Source organism: Rhinolophus ferrumequinum, chromosome 20 (genome assembly GCF_004115265.2).
Source record: "Rhinolophus ferrumequinum isolate MPI-CBG mRhiFer1 chromosome 20, mRhiFer1_v1.p, whole genome shotgun sequence".
NCBI classification, from domain to species: domain Eukaryota; kingdom Metazoa; phylum Chordata; class Mammalia; order Chiroptera; family Rhinolophidae; genus Rhinolophus; species Rhinolophus ferrumequinum.
In genome coordinates this window covers 43,415,487-43,428,782 of record NC_046303.1, presented here as the reverse complement: position 1 = coordinate 43,428,782, position 13,296 = coordinate 43,415,487, and the positions used below count along the sequence as shown (strand labels likewise).

The 13,296-nt window shown below is 37.4% G+C and overlaps 1 protein-coding gene across 1 annotated transcript in view; it reads right to left on the bottom strand.

Annotated features, from left to right (window-relative positions):
• SEMA3C (semaphorin 3C) overlaps window positions 1-13,296 on the bottom strand; it is a 184,608-nt gene that overhangs the window by 50,143 nt on the left and 121,169 nt on the right. The window contains exon 12 of the mRNA XM_033088922.1: window positions 6,364-6,586. Within this exon, the coding sequence (XP_032944813.1) occupies window positions 6,364-6,586 (223 nt within the window). The remainder of the gene's footprint in view (window positions 1-6,363; window positions 6,587-13,296) is intronic.

The window sequence follows — 13,296 nt, the reverse complement described above, 5'->3', positions numbered from 1 at the left end:
TTCAAACAAATTTGGTCAATAACATAAAAATGAATGCTATTCACAGGTTAAGTTCTAGCATAGTTGATTCACACACAAATCCAGTCTGTTCCAAGTCTTCTGTCACCTTGTAAAATGCATTTTGTTGACATGGAAGACTTAGTGACAACTTGTGGACGGGTGAAATTGAGTGATATCACTCAAGCAAAACAATGCCAATGCTAATGTTGACTGTCAACTTATCAGCAAAATCATTTTGACATATGTAGATAAAACATTAAAATTATAGTAAAATGAACAAGTATAAATGAAATTACCTTAATTTCGTCAAAGGAAAGTGATGATGGTAAATGAGGCAGTAATGTGAAAAAGATAAATGCACAAGATGTGAAATCACACAGCAAGAGTTTATATTCTGGTTGTAAGGTATACTAAATATTTATGTGATCTTAACTTATCTGAGCTTTTGTCCAAACACAGTAAAGGATAAGTTCAACTCATTCACTCATTCATTCAAATAATATCTATTAAGTGACAGCTTTGAGTGATGCACTATTCCAGGTACTGAGGATATAGCCATGAATATATCAGACAAATACGATTGCTCTCCATGGAGACTACATTGTTGCAATTCATTCTCTGGTAGTTATAAGGATTGGCTGAGATTAAATAACATATTTGGCAAAAGGTAACCACTGTAAATAAATGTATTTAGCACCATTATCATAGTAGTAAAATATTTCAGAAACCTGAAAAAGTATACTTATTTGCATAATATGTAGAATACTAAATGAATAGGTAATTCAGGCAAACTATTATAGCAACACTAAAATTTATATAATCATTACATGCCTCTAAAAGAATATATTTCTGAAGAGTAGCTTAAAGAAAAATATTTCTGCTTCTTGAAATATTTTTTTTTCAGCAATTAGCCATATCTTTCTTTTTAATAAATTATCTTTTTAAGGTAAAAATGATCCATTTATCTCTGGATTAACAATCACTGAATGGGCTAGCTTCCATTTTTTGTTTTTTCCTTCACATAGCCCTTTCTGCTACTCTTCTACATGATCAAGCAGTTATCACACCGTGATTTATGATCTTTCTCCTGTCAATTCAACCACCATTCCACTCTGTTCCATTAGTATTTCCTGCTGTGAAAATCCCTGTAGCATCCTTGGTAAACTCTCAGATGTTTCCAGATTTTGCTTTGGAAAGCAGTGAACCACAATGTTATTAACAGTCAGTACTTATAAAAGATTCGTTCCTTATTCCTAAGAGAAAGGGTAAGTCTAGACATTATCCTTAGAGTGACATTCATGCACAGCTTCCAACTGACGGTGTATTTTCTGAACTCAGATGCACTGTTCCAGCTATCAAATTTTACATGGAATATTTTAGGGAGTTCTTTATAACTCAAAATGCCTAGCTCTGCAGTTCATAAGGGTGCCACTGCAAGGGACACGACTGCCAGAACTCTTTAGTGACTATGAAGGTCATTATCCTGTAACGCGGCAAGGCAAACATATTAAGTCTTCAGTCACATTTGTGGCACACACTTCAAAACTCCACACGTTCAAAGGACTTACTGGAGCCAACATTCCAACTTAGTACTCACCCAGTTAAACAGAAGCTAATAAGAAGCATAAAATGGTACATACAAGAATTTTGGCAGAACACTACATGGATCAAACTTAATAAAAAAAAAATCATAATGTCATTAAATTATCCTAAACTACTAACATTCATTCATAAGAATAGTCTCTTTCATCAAAAACCGCATGTCATTCTGATTCATGTATAGCGCTAAAAAATATAAATTTGACAGCACGTGTCTGAACCTGACCCAGGCATTTAAATATTTTCATAACTCCAGAAGCAAAAGAAAAACAGGCACAAGTCTCTTCACTGAGCAACACAGTCGGCTTTGAAAAAAGAAGCCTGAATGTAAGTAGTAAGTGGCAAAGTTAAAATAGAAACATGAATCCTGAGAGCCCTTGCCTGCTGTTTTCAGTCCTTCTTAAAGATTAAACAAACAAACAAAAACAAGGTGCAAGGAGCACAAAAATAACCACAACCCTAATATTAAGAACTACACGAATAAGAAAAAAAAAAGTCACAAAACATCACAAAACCTAAAGAATGAACTGAGGCACTGATTTTAAAACATTTTTTTTTCAAGCTGTGATCTTTTTTAGAGAGGATAGTAGTAGGAATGAATGGGAAAATAATTAAGTAAACATAGATTCTAATTTAAGTTTTAATTGAATAGCAAGATTAATTTTTACTCAAGATAAAAGGAGAAATATTTATTTGGGGCAACATTAAGAATTCCTGTATTATATCTACATATTAGAAAATAGCTTCTTTAAGAAGTCATTTTTTAAAAATTATACATAAAATTAAATGACAAAAACAGGTCAGCACATTTTTTTCTGTAAAAGGCCAAATAATACATGTTATAGGCTTTTGTGGGCTATGCGGTCTCGGTGGCAACTACTCAGCTTTGTCGCTGTAGCACAAAAGTAGCCACAGATAAAATGGAAATGAATGGATGTTGCTTTTCTAATAAAGATTTATTTATGGACACTGAAATCTGAAAATCTTATGATTTTCATTGTTCATGATATATTCTTCCTCTTGTTATTTTTTTCAATCATTTTAAAATACTAAACAACGTTCTTAGTTTATGGGTAACATGTAGCGGGCTAGATTTGGTCCAGGTTGTAGTTTGCTGACAGCTAGACTAGACATTGAATATGCACACTGTGAAAAATAAAAGATGACTGGACAAAGCTCATCTATCCTCCCTCTCTCCACCCTCCCCTTCTCCTTCCTGTTTATCTATCTATCTATCTATCTATCTATCTATCTATCTATCTATCTATCTATCTATTGTCTGTCTGTCTTGGTATCTGGAAAAACACAAAATATAACAAGGCAGTCCCATGAGAGTGAATGGAAGGCCAGATTTATCAGCCTTTCAAACTCAGCCAGAGTAATACACTGTATTAGGCTAATTGTAATAGTCACTAGTATTGAGCCCACACAACTACCATGGAGTTTCTGGGAGCTACAAAATCATTTATAATATTCCAAGTGAATACAGTTATGCAATATTGTATTTGCATTCCAAGAAACTATCACATAAATTTTTCCTATGGCATCTTCTTTATCAATTAATGTTTTCCTTGAACTCCCCTGAATTTTCCATGATGGTACACAGACAAGGGAAGCCATGAGAAAAGCTTGCCTTATTGTAGCAATAATTGAAGCATGGTTATTTATTTATTATAGGCAAAGGGCTCTTTATTACTAAGGGACTTGGCAACTCAAGAAATGTTATATCCTTCCTAAGACATGTAGATACACAAAGCTAAGAAATCTTGGGAACAGTGACCTGTGCTTCTCCCAAGTTCCATTTCACAAAAGCATTTTATTTACTTTTAGTAGCAAACAAGCACAGAGAATTCTCTTTTAAAGAAATTTTGCCAGCAATCCAAGAACTACTTGGGCAGCAAATATTTTAGACTGGTGGTTAGAGTTTCAGGTAAACTGAAATAATTGTTTTTAAATCATAGTGTGGTTTAATATGACCATAGGTTAAGCTTCAGTGCATAAATGAGTTACTACCTCTTCAGAAAGAAGCTATCGGCAGAAGCACGGTAATGGCATGTACTTTCCTATTAGAATAGAGTCTTAAAGAGACTCGTGTGGCTTTGCAAGCAATCATTAGGAAAGTTTCCCACTACACTTAAAAACATATGCCTAAATACTGCTTTCAAAATGACACAAATGTTTAAATGCCAACGTATAAAGTATATGTAAAGGTGCCAGAAACTTATGTGGTAAGAAAAGCCAAAGAACTTGTGTAAAAGCGGGTTTCTTAATGCCTTCTATGTGAATAAACACTGCTGCACAGTTTACAAAAACTTGAAAATTCCATTCATGAAATTTACATATTTCATGTAGTTTCATGAACAAGCAGCCCGATTGTGACATCACAGTCTACCTTTAAGACAGGGTTCAAAAGGGAAAAAAGAAAACAGTCATTTTTTTTTTCCTCTGAGTAATACGAGACATTAGGGAGTGGTGTGAGTCTAAAACTACCACTTTACTTCAAGGAAAAAGAGCCTCCTTTTTTTTTTTTCCTCCCCAAATGCACTCTACATTGAATAATGTGAGCCAAGGCTAAAAGCAACTCTTTGTAGTCGTTTATATAGATGTTGCATATTTGGAGAACACAGCTTATATGGAAATGGATATTAGCTCTTGAAATCAGTTATGTACGCATTTCATTACATGGGCAATGGGCAGAGTTGTGACTTTCAATTCCTCTTGACAAGTATTTATTGAGCTTACCAGGTACTGTGATATGCCTAGAGAGAATTTATACATCAAGGAGAAACAGAACCTTGAGAGGAATGTGTGATAAGAATACAGATATGGGAGGCTGGATTAAGCATTGGTTAGACAGTCTTAGAAGTGAATACACTGAGTTTGCAGCGTGATGTCTAAAATGTTAATGGCTCATACAGTTTGTGTTATCTAACAGTAAGTTGTCAATGCAAACACTGACCTCAGGAAATGGCAATAACTCGAGATACACATTTGGGATTTGTTTGCACAGAATAGATAATTAAAACTAAATGAGTTAATGAGATGGCCAAAGAATATGTAAAAAGAAGAGAACTACAGATAGAACCTTAAGGAATACCTACACTCTTGGACAGAAGGAAGCCAGGCTAATGAAGGAAATGGCAAAGGAACTGCAGGGAAAGGGGGACTTATGTGGCTTGTGGCTAAAGCAACAGGTAGAGAGATTCCACAGAGTCAAATGATGCAAAGAGGAGATGGGGGTATTTCAACGGTCAAAGGCCATTGCATTTTCTTATCATGGGAACATTGAAGGCCTTGGCAAAATCAGCAGTATAGCAGAAATTGCAATGGGTAAATGTTAGGTCTAGTTTCATATCCTGGCATAAGGTTTCTAAGCTAAGGATTAAGCAGAAAATAAAATGGGAGAAAAAGTGAATTCGAATATAATTGATAAACAAAGGTCCCAGAGATGGTAGGAGGGGATAAAATTGAGAGCAGAGTAGGTTAGTCTGAGAAGGAAGGTTTGATTATTCCTCAGGTTTGAGGCAAGCAAACAGAGGAGTAGTGAAAACACAGATATGTCCAAGGGTGAGGAGAGGATGCCAAATAGCACGTCAGAAGCTTCCCAACCTCAGACCAGTATAAGCTAAAATTACACAAGAGTGAAAGGCTCAGATCTGGGGTTTTAAGTATAAGAATAAACAAGGATAAAATAAGAACTTTATAAGAAAAGTACACTTTGAAAATTATATTTAGCCAAGGAAAAATTATCCACATGTTACATTGATTGAAGTCTGAGTGTAATGTATTCCTTAGCTCAGAATACTTAATTCCACTATTATGTATCTTATAATGAAGTTTACAGACGCATTTTATATCTAGTTCTTAAACTAGTAGAGAAACTACCTAATTTCATGGAGTAATCTTAATATTAAAAGAAGACAAATAAAGAGCTGTCATCACTGTCTGCAAGGTAGTCAGGGAAAGATATTATTTACAGGTTGACAGGCAAATTGGAATTCCTTTTTCTTGAGTGGTGGTTCTCAGACGTTATTATGTATCACATGACCTGGAGGTCTTGTTAAAACACAGATGGCTGGGTCTCATCTCTCGAGTTCCGGGGCTGGAACCTGAGAATTTGCATGTCTAACAAGTTCTTGGGTGACGCTGATTTGGGTGTTCTGATCTGGGGACCACACTTTGAGAACCACTGCTGCTACAAGACAAGCTGTTCCACATCATGTAGGTCTATAAAGAAGAGTATTTTCACTCAACTTGTCTATGGAAGTAAATTGACAAACTAGAATTTGTGAATATATTAAAATAGTGCCTTTAATAGTTTTTAAAAACTATCTGTATTTGAGTTGTTACCTGCATTTTCAAATGTTACCTAGAACATACCTATCATTACCATTATCACTGGAAAATGAATCCATGTATTCATAAAAACGTCAGAATTTGGTTTAGTTGACAGAAGTGCTCAGGCAGGCTTAATATTTCTTCCCATCTGTCCATTGAGGTCATTATTATTACATTTCACTATAATATGTGCCAGGAACTATTCTAGAGTCTTTACATATCCATTTGTTCCTCACAACAGCCCTATAAAGTGATTTATTTTATTTTATTAACTCCAATTTACAGATGTGAAAACTGAGGCATAGAGACAATAACTGATGGTCCAACAGATGTAAACAGTGGAGACTTCTGGGTTCTAGTATCATAGCCCTTACCTATGACGCTCTTTCCTACACATAAAAGCATAGTTTGAGCTCGAATACTTACCTGTTCCGAGAAACAGGACATGGTACCTGCCATCAGCAGCGTTTACGCGATCCACAGCAATCTTTGTGTACTTGTATTCAGTGCCGACGCGAACAATCAGAGGCCTTCTGTGGATCGGGTAGATGGAATTGTACATGAGAGGATGGTTCCGAATAAAAGTAACAACGTCATCCGGGAACTCCTTGGTGGTTCGCATATTAGGCGTAAATGCTCCTCCTGGGCACTAAAAAATAGTTTTAAAAAAGCCAAGTAATTAAAATAGCTACTTAGTTTTCGTAATGATCAAACGTCCTCTACTTTTCAAAATACTAGAAGGTTGAGTTGTTTTAAATGTATATGCTGCCCACTGAGGAGAAAACAGTATAACTATATGTAGTATTATACAGTACTAACTGTAGAAAATGAATATATACTTACAGGCACTGTGTTTCCCTGAAAATAAGACCTAGCCAGACCATCAGCTTCTAATGCATCTTTTGGAGCAAAAATTAATATAAGACTCTTTCTCATTTTATTATAATATAAGACTGGGTCTAATATAATATAATATAATATAATACAATACAATACAATACAATATAATACCAGGTCTTATATTAATTTTTGCTCCAAAAGACGCATTAGAGCTGATGGTCTGGCTAGGTCTTATTTTCAGGGAAACACGGTATATAATCTGGTCATTTGAATGAGGCTAAGTCCATTTATCCTATCCTATCTGTTTTCGGAGAGGACCTGACACCATTTTGTATATAACTTTTCACCTTTCTTATCCATTACTTTTCTGTTTCTTATGCTATGACAGGTACAGTATTGTTAGACAAAATAATCATGTGGTTATAATGCTGCTACTGGCTGAAATAGACTATTTTTATCCAATTCAGTCAGAACTCTAATGTGCAAGAATTTTATTCATCTGATCCCTTCTCCCAAAAGAGGAATCTCTGAAGTTGGAGCTTGGATTGAGTATGGTACATTTGACCCGACAATTCCCCTCTAAAAAAGAACCCCACTGACTTCCATTAATCTTAGAATAAAATCCCAAAAGCATAGCATGGCCTGTAAGCTCCTTTACGTCTGGCCTGACTCTTCCTCTCCCAGATAGTTCTTGCTCTTCCTGAGCCCCAAACATGCTCTTGTTCCAGGACCTTGGCACTTGTTCCCCATTTGAAATAATCTTCTCCAGACAATTCCATGGTTTTCTCTGTGACTTCATTCATTTCTCAGTTTAAAAGTTTCTTTCTTAAAGGTGACGATACATGTCCATCTCCATATCCCCATCTGGAGATGGGGATCCCCACTGTCTCCTTAGCCTCTTTGTTTTTGTTTGTTTGTTTGTTTGTTTGTTTTTTGCTTCACAGTTCTATTTACTTAACTGTATATCACAATAGCTGCTTTCATTTTTATTGTCCATTTCTCTCTCTGAATGTAAACTGTGTATTGCTCTTAACTGGGTATTGTTTCACCCTGTTTTGTTGTTTACTCATTGTTTCACCCTCAGACTTACAACAACGTTGATGACAAATAGTAGATATTTGATGAAGAGTAGTTTAATGAGTGAATTACTCTATTATATCTGGAATCCAATTTTGGTTCAGGGGCTATACGGAACACGGTCCTCTATCTGGCCAGGAGAGGAGAAATTCAGAGCATCAAGTTCAAAGCGGTAGAGAGAAAGCAATAATGAGATCTGAAAAAGGACTGCTGGACAGCTTCAGTAGTTCCAGAAAAAGGAGCATGACAAAGGCTTCTGTGGAGAAGATTCCACTTACAGGGCACTTGAGGCCAAACTCAAAGACAGGCTGGGAGCTGCTGTAGCCTGGAACTCAGACTCACTCACTAATAGGATCTGAGCGTTAAGTGATATGAGCAAAGCTGTTGGGTATAATCTTTTAACACATACAAACGTTATTTGTCTAACCCTATGAAATACCCAAGATCTCTACTTTCAGAAAAAATATACACTGTCAAATTTTTCTTGAAACAAAAACACCCCTGCCCTAGTTTTCATTTATCCTCTTTAAATAGGTGCAAGGTAAAAAGGGAATCTATGAAGCAAGCTACCTGACCAATAGCAATGGATACAGCGGCATTTGTGGTAAACGGTAGCATGTAATAAGGACAATAACAAACTGGAAAGTTATTCCTTATCCAAAGGTGGCGATGAACACTTGTTTCTAGCTGATTCCTCCTAGGTAGGAAATCAGCCTAGTGGGCCCAGACATCAACAGAGGTAGAAACGTGGAATTTTGTGTGAAATCTGCCAAAATTTTAATGTTGACCCAATGAAAAACAGAAAAACAATTTTAGGAACCAAACGAAACATGGGAACTTCTTGGTTAAATCCTTTCAACAGCTATCCAGCAACGTTAGTGCCTCTGGGCCAGTAATGCCAGGCTGACCCCCATTTACAAGTAAGTCTCGGCAAGTGACTAATGTGGCCACATTTATCTAGATGAGCCATGCTGAATGCAATTTTTAGATCAACTTTGGCCAGTTAACATTACTAGAACTTTTTACAGGACCAGTAAATATACTTCTCTTTTTGTAGAAAAGCACAAGACACAAGCAAATGACTTCACTAAGGAGAGATAATGAGACAAGTATTAAAATAAGCCTCTTGTTCGTTATCCCATTAACGAGACGTTCCTCTGGGGCTCGTATGTTTTTCTTTCTAGAAAAATTCATCATATTTAAATATACGTGTTTATAAATTGACCACAGTGAAGACCAAATGAGGACAAAGAATTTCATTTGTGGGTGTTCTCGACTGATGGATGTGTTCCATACTTCTGAAAAGTATGGCATTATGGGTGTTTTCTACCCTCATTCTTCATACAAAGTGGAAAAAGAGTAATGCACTGCTCCCTGAATGAAAACATGGAAAGAACAATGCACGGGCAATTTAAACAGTTCCAGACCTTCGTAAAACACCACTAATTATGGTTTGCTAAGCTGAGATGTCTCTTTAAATATCTGTAAGCATCTCATTTGTAAGTTCCAGAGAGATCCAAAGTTAGCACATATTACAATTCATATAATTTCCAGTTAGCAATTATTTTCACATGTGATAAGCTCAATTATATGTCTCATTTGTGGGTTTTACTTAATGATAATTAAATTTTAGATAAAAACTTATGTTACAATTGCTCAAAACCATAGTAATTAAATAAGTAATCCAAACAAATCAACTCAAATCAGTTGTTTTATATTCATTCCAATGTCCCCCATCGGGGACTTTTGTTTATGCTATTCCCAATGGACTACCCACTTAGAAACAAGGGTCTTCTAGTATGAGTCTATTTTCAACATTACAAAATTCATTTTGACAATAATTGCTTTTTCCATTGATTCAAAGCATCCAGTCTGCAGATAAGACACAGAATAAACGGCAGTGATGGTGGCAGGGACAAAAATTGATCACCCTTTACCAACTCTCTGTCTGGACTTGAGAGTTTGCTCAGTGTAACACTGTCGAGTATAAATAAGATATGATTAACTTATCCCTCACCTTGTGATACGTGAAAGCATGTGTATTGGAATCTAAAGATAATACGACATCCACGTGCTGCCATAAAAATAAAGCCTTTGTCCATTAATTAGGCTGGTGTCGCATTCTTCAGAAGGATAACTTTACTCCTCAAATAGTCGTTAAGTCATTTTGGTTAAACTTCTCCTGTGTTTGTTTTCCTCCAGTTCTAGCTTTCTGTTTATCAGGCAGTGATAGGCACTCCTTTTTTGAGTAAAGACATTTTAAGTGTTTTGATTACTAAAGTGTTAGGTGAAATGCTAGGAACAATAAGAATGTCATGTTAGGGAAGTGACAGCAACCGTTGCCCTTACCTAATTTCGTTCCTATTCTCAGGAATTCTTGAGCCTCTGCTATCCGCTCATGCTCCTAAATGTTCTCCTATTCTTCACATCCATTATATTACTTTTCAGCATTAATATATTCATTTACTAATCTATACGTCCATTCTTTGGACAGCTTTTATTCAAAAAGCATTTTGATATGCCTAGTAGGAAACATAAGAATAAGAAGCGGGTCGGCCCGGTGGCTCAGACGGTTGGAGCTCCGTGCTTCTAACTCCGAAGGCTGCTGGTTCGATTCCCACATGGGCCAGTGGGCACTCTACCACAAGGCTGCCAGTTCGACTCCCACAATGGATGGTGGGCTTCGCCCCCTGCAACTAGCAATGGCAACTGGGCCTGAAGCTGAGCTGCGCCCTACACAACTAAGACTGAAAGGACAACAACTTGAAGCTGAATGGCAACCTCCACAACTAAGATTGAAAGGACAACAACTTGACTTGGAAAAAAGTCCTGGAAGTACACACTGTTCCCCAATAAAGTCCTGTTCCCCTTCCCCAATAAAATATTTAAAAAAAATAAAAATAAAAAAAGAATAAGAAGCTACCACTGTTTTCCAGACACAAGTATTCTGGTAAGGAAGTTGGACATTCAAAGCAAAATGACAAGGCCTATAACAATAATTTAAGCCAAATATAAAATAAATAACAGAGCTTGCTTCATAATCAATTGCCATATATGTTTAGGAGCCAGTATTTTTTAAAGGAACTTAGCATAGTGGAGAACTTAAGGCTGCCAAGGTCAGCGAAGTGGTTTAGATTTAAATAAACAAAGTTTGGAGTATTTAGAGAACTGTCATTTTGGGGGCATTGCTGGATCATAGAACACAAAGGGAAGGGAAGAGGCAGTCGCTGAGGCTGAAAACGACAGCAAATAAATGCAAAACTAGTCAGAGAAGCAGTAACTGGCATGGTCAAGGGGAGCTTGGCCTAACACCTGAAAGATGAGTGGGACAGGGATACATGATGGGCTCAGCGGCTGTCCCGGCGCTGGGCTAATTTCTAGCACTGTCTGCGAAACCTGTATTCTGAGGAAAGTGGTCTTGTATTTGCACCCTGGGTAACCTAGGCTCATTTTATTTAAAGCCCAAACCATCACATAGTTGAAGCCTTGTGCTGATGCACCCGCTGCCTCTCTTCTTCCTCGTATTTATCCTCTACCCCCGACAAGAGCCCTCTGCTCCAGTCCTACCAGCCCAGGCAGAGCTCCCAGGACTCACTTCTCATTTCCATCTTTGCCTGGTAATGTAAGCTGTAGCCTTTTCTTGAAACATCTCTCTTTACCTGTCCACTACTCCACATCCAACTGCCCTCCAGGGTCAGCTCAACCTCATATTGTTTTATATGCCTTCCCAAACAAGACCAAGGACAATCTCTCCTCCAGAATGCAATATTTATTGTCTATTTTATTCACGTGATCTGAATAATGATATGAAGCAGTATGTAATTTGACTTTTCACACCTATATGACTTATGTGTTCAACGTTATTGTAAACTTTACTAATCGAATGTTTTCTCACATCTAAGAGAAACGGAAATACTTCTAATGTAAGAACAAGAAAAGGCACGTAACCAACAAAAGTGCCAGCGACTAACTTCTCTTTTTCTTGCCAGTATCATGTGGACTATGAATTTTCTGTGTTCTTTATTATCCCAGGTACCAGACCTGTTCAAAGCACAATAATTTAAGTATCCAGGTCTGCTCCACTCCTAAACAGATGTTAAAACTGAACACTTTTATTAGGTTCTGCTTTAACATGATGGTATACGCAAACACAATGTTCTGAAGAGGCTTTATATGCACGCGTTGCAACAGAATAAGGTAATGTGTTAGCTCAGCCACAGAGAGAATCTGCAGTCTTTGGCTGCCCTTTGCAACATACCAAAAGTGTCTTGTTTCTTCCACAAACTTGAATTACTTGTGGAAAAACATCATGACACAATTGGCAGCCTTCTTCCTTCTGACTTAGGCTTGCTGGCTGGGGCAGTTTGCGAACACAGCAGCTATCAAGCCTGCTTTCAAAGAAGCACCTACAGGGAAATTAGAATGAGGGCATAGGATTTCTGCCAGTGTCATTTCCTTAAGAATCGGTCATATATTTATGAGGTTGACCCGGCAACCGGACTACTGTGTAGGGAAATAAGTACAGCGATCACAGTTGATTCTGCATCGGGAGGATTTCATTTTTAATCTTAGGGAAGAGGGAATGCTTCGGATCACTCGGTTGTAGGTCTCCAGGCTACACGAGTGGGATATTAAACCCTGGAAGCCAAGGGAAGACACAGACACTGGCTACTCTGAGTCAGAGAGCTGACTTCACTGTTGCTCAGTGAAGGGCAGAGGGACCACATCTCCAGGGAGGAATGCTTTTCTAGGAGGAGCGCCAGAGGTCATCCCTCCACCCTGCCTCTTTTATTCCATAAGGATGGCTCATCAGACTTTTTTTTTTTTTTTTTTTTAATTTAAAGGAGCGGTTCTTTTCTCAGCACCAGATGTAAGAAACCATATTATTAGAAGTATGTCTCAAGTACCAACTACTCCCTTTATCACTGAGTCAGCTCCAAATGTGTGTCACTAAGCCCTGGTTTACTCTACACTACATTAAAACAGGGGGGGAAATGCTTATTGTCAGGAGCCGGGAAATGGTGAAAAGTGGAACTGTTAATGGAACTTTCTGGTTTAGCATTGGTTAATTTTGCTTTATTTAAAAGGGTTTACCTAGTCCTACGTTTTATGTAGCATACTTCCTATCTGACTTTGAGTGGTTCTCTCACTGTGATTCTCAGAGTCCTTTTGAGTTGTCATTTGGGTGAAAAATCTGATGAGCGTTGGGACAAAGGTGGCTTTTGTGCAGGAAAAAAATCCCAGATTTGTAATATTTGCCAATTTCCATGGTGTAAATACTCACACTATGCTGATTTCAGGTTATTACTATGATGTCTTTACTTGAGACAAAGTGCACACCATTTGCTCTTGTGAGCTGCATATAAGCACATAAGCTGGCTCCAGCACACACTCATATAGCTTCTGAGGTCTTGAACCCTGATTCAGTTGGTGTGGCTCTTT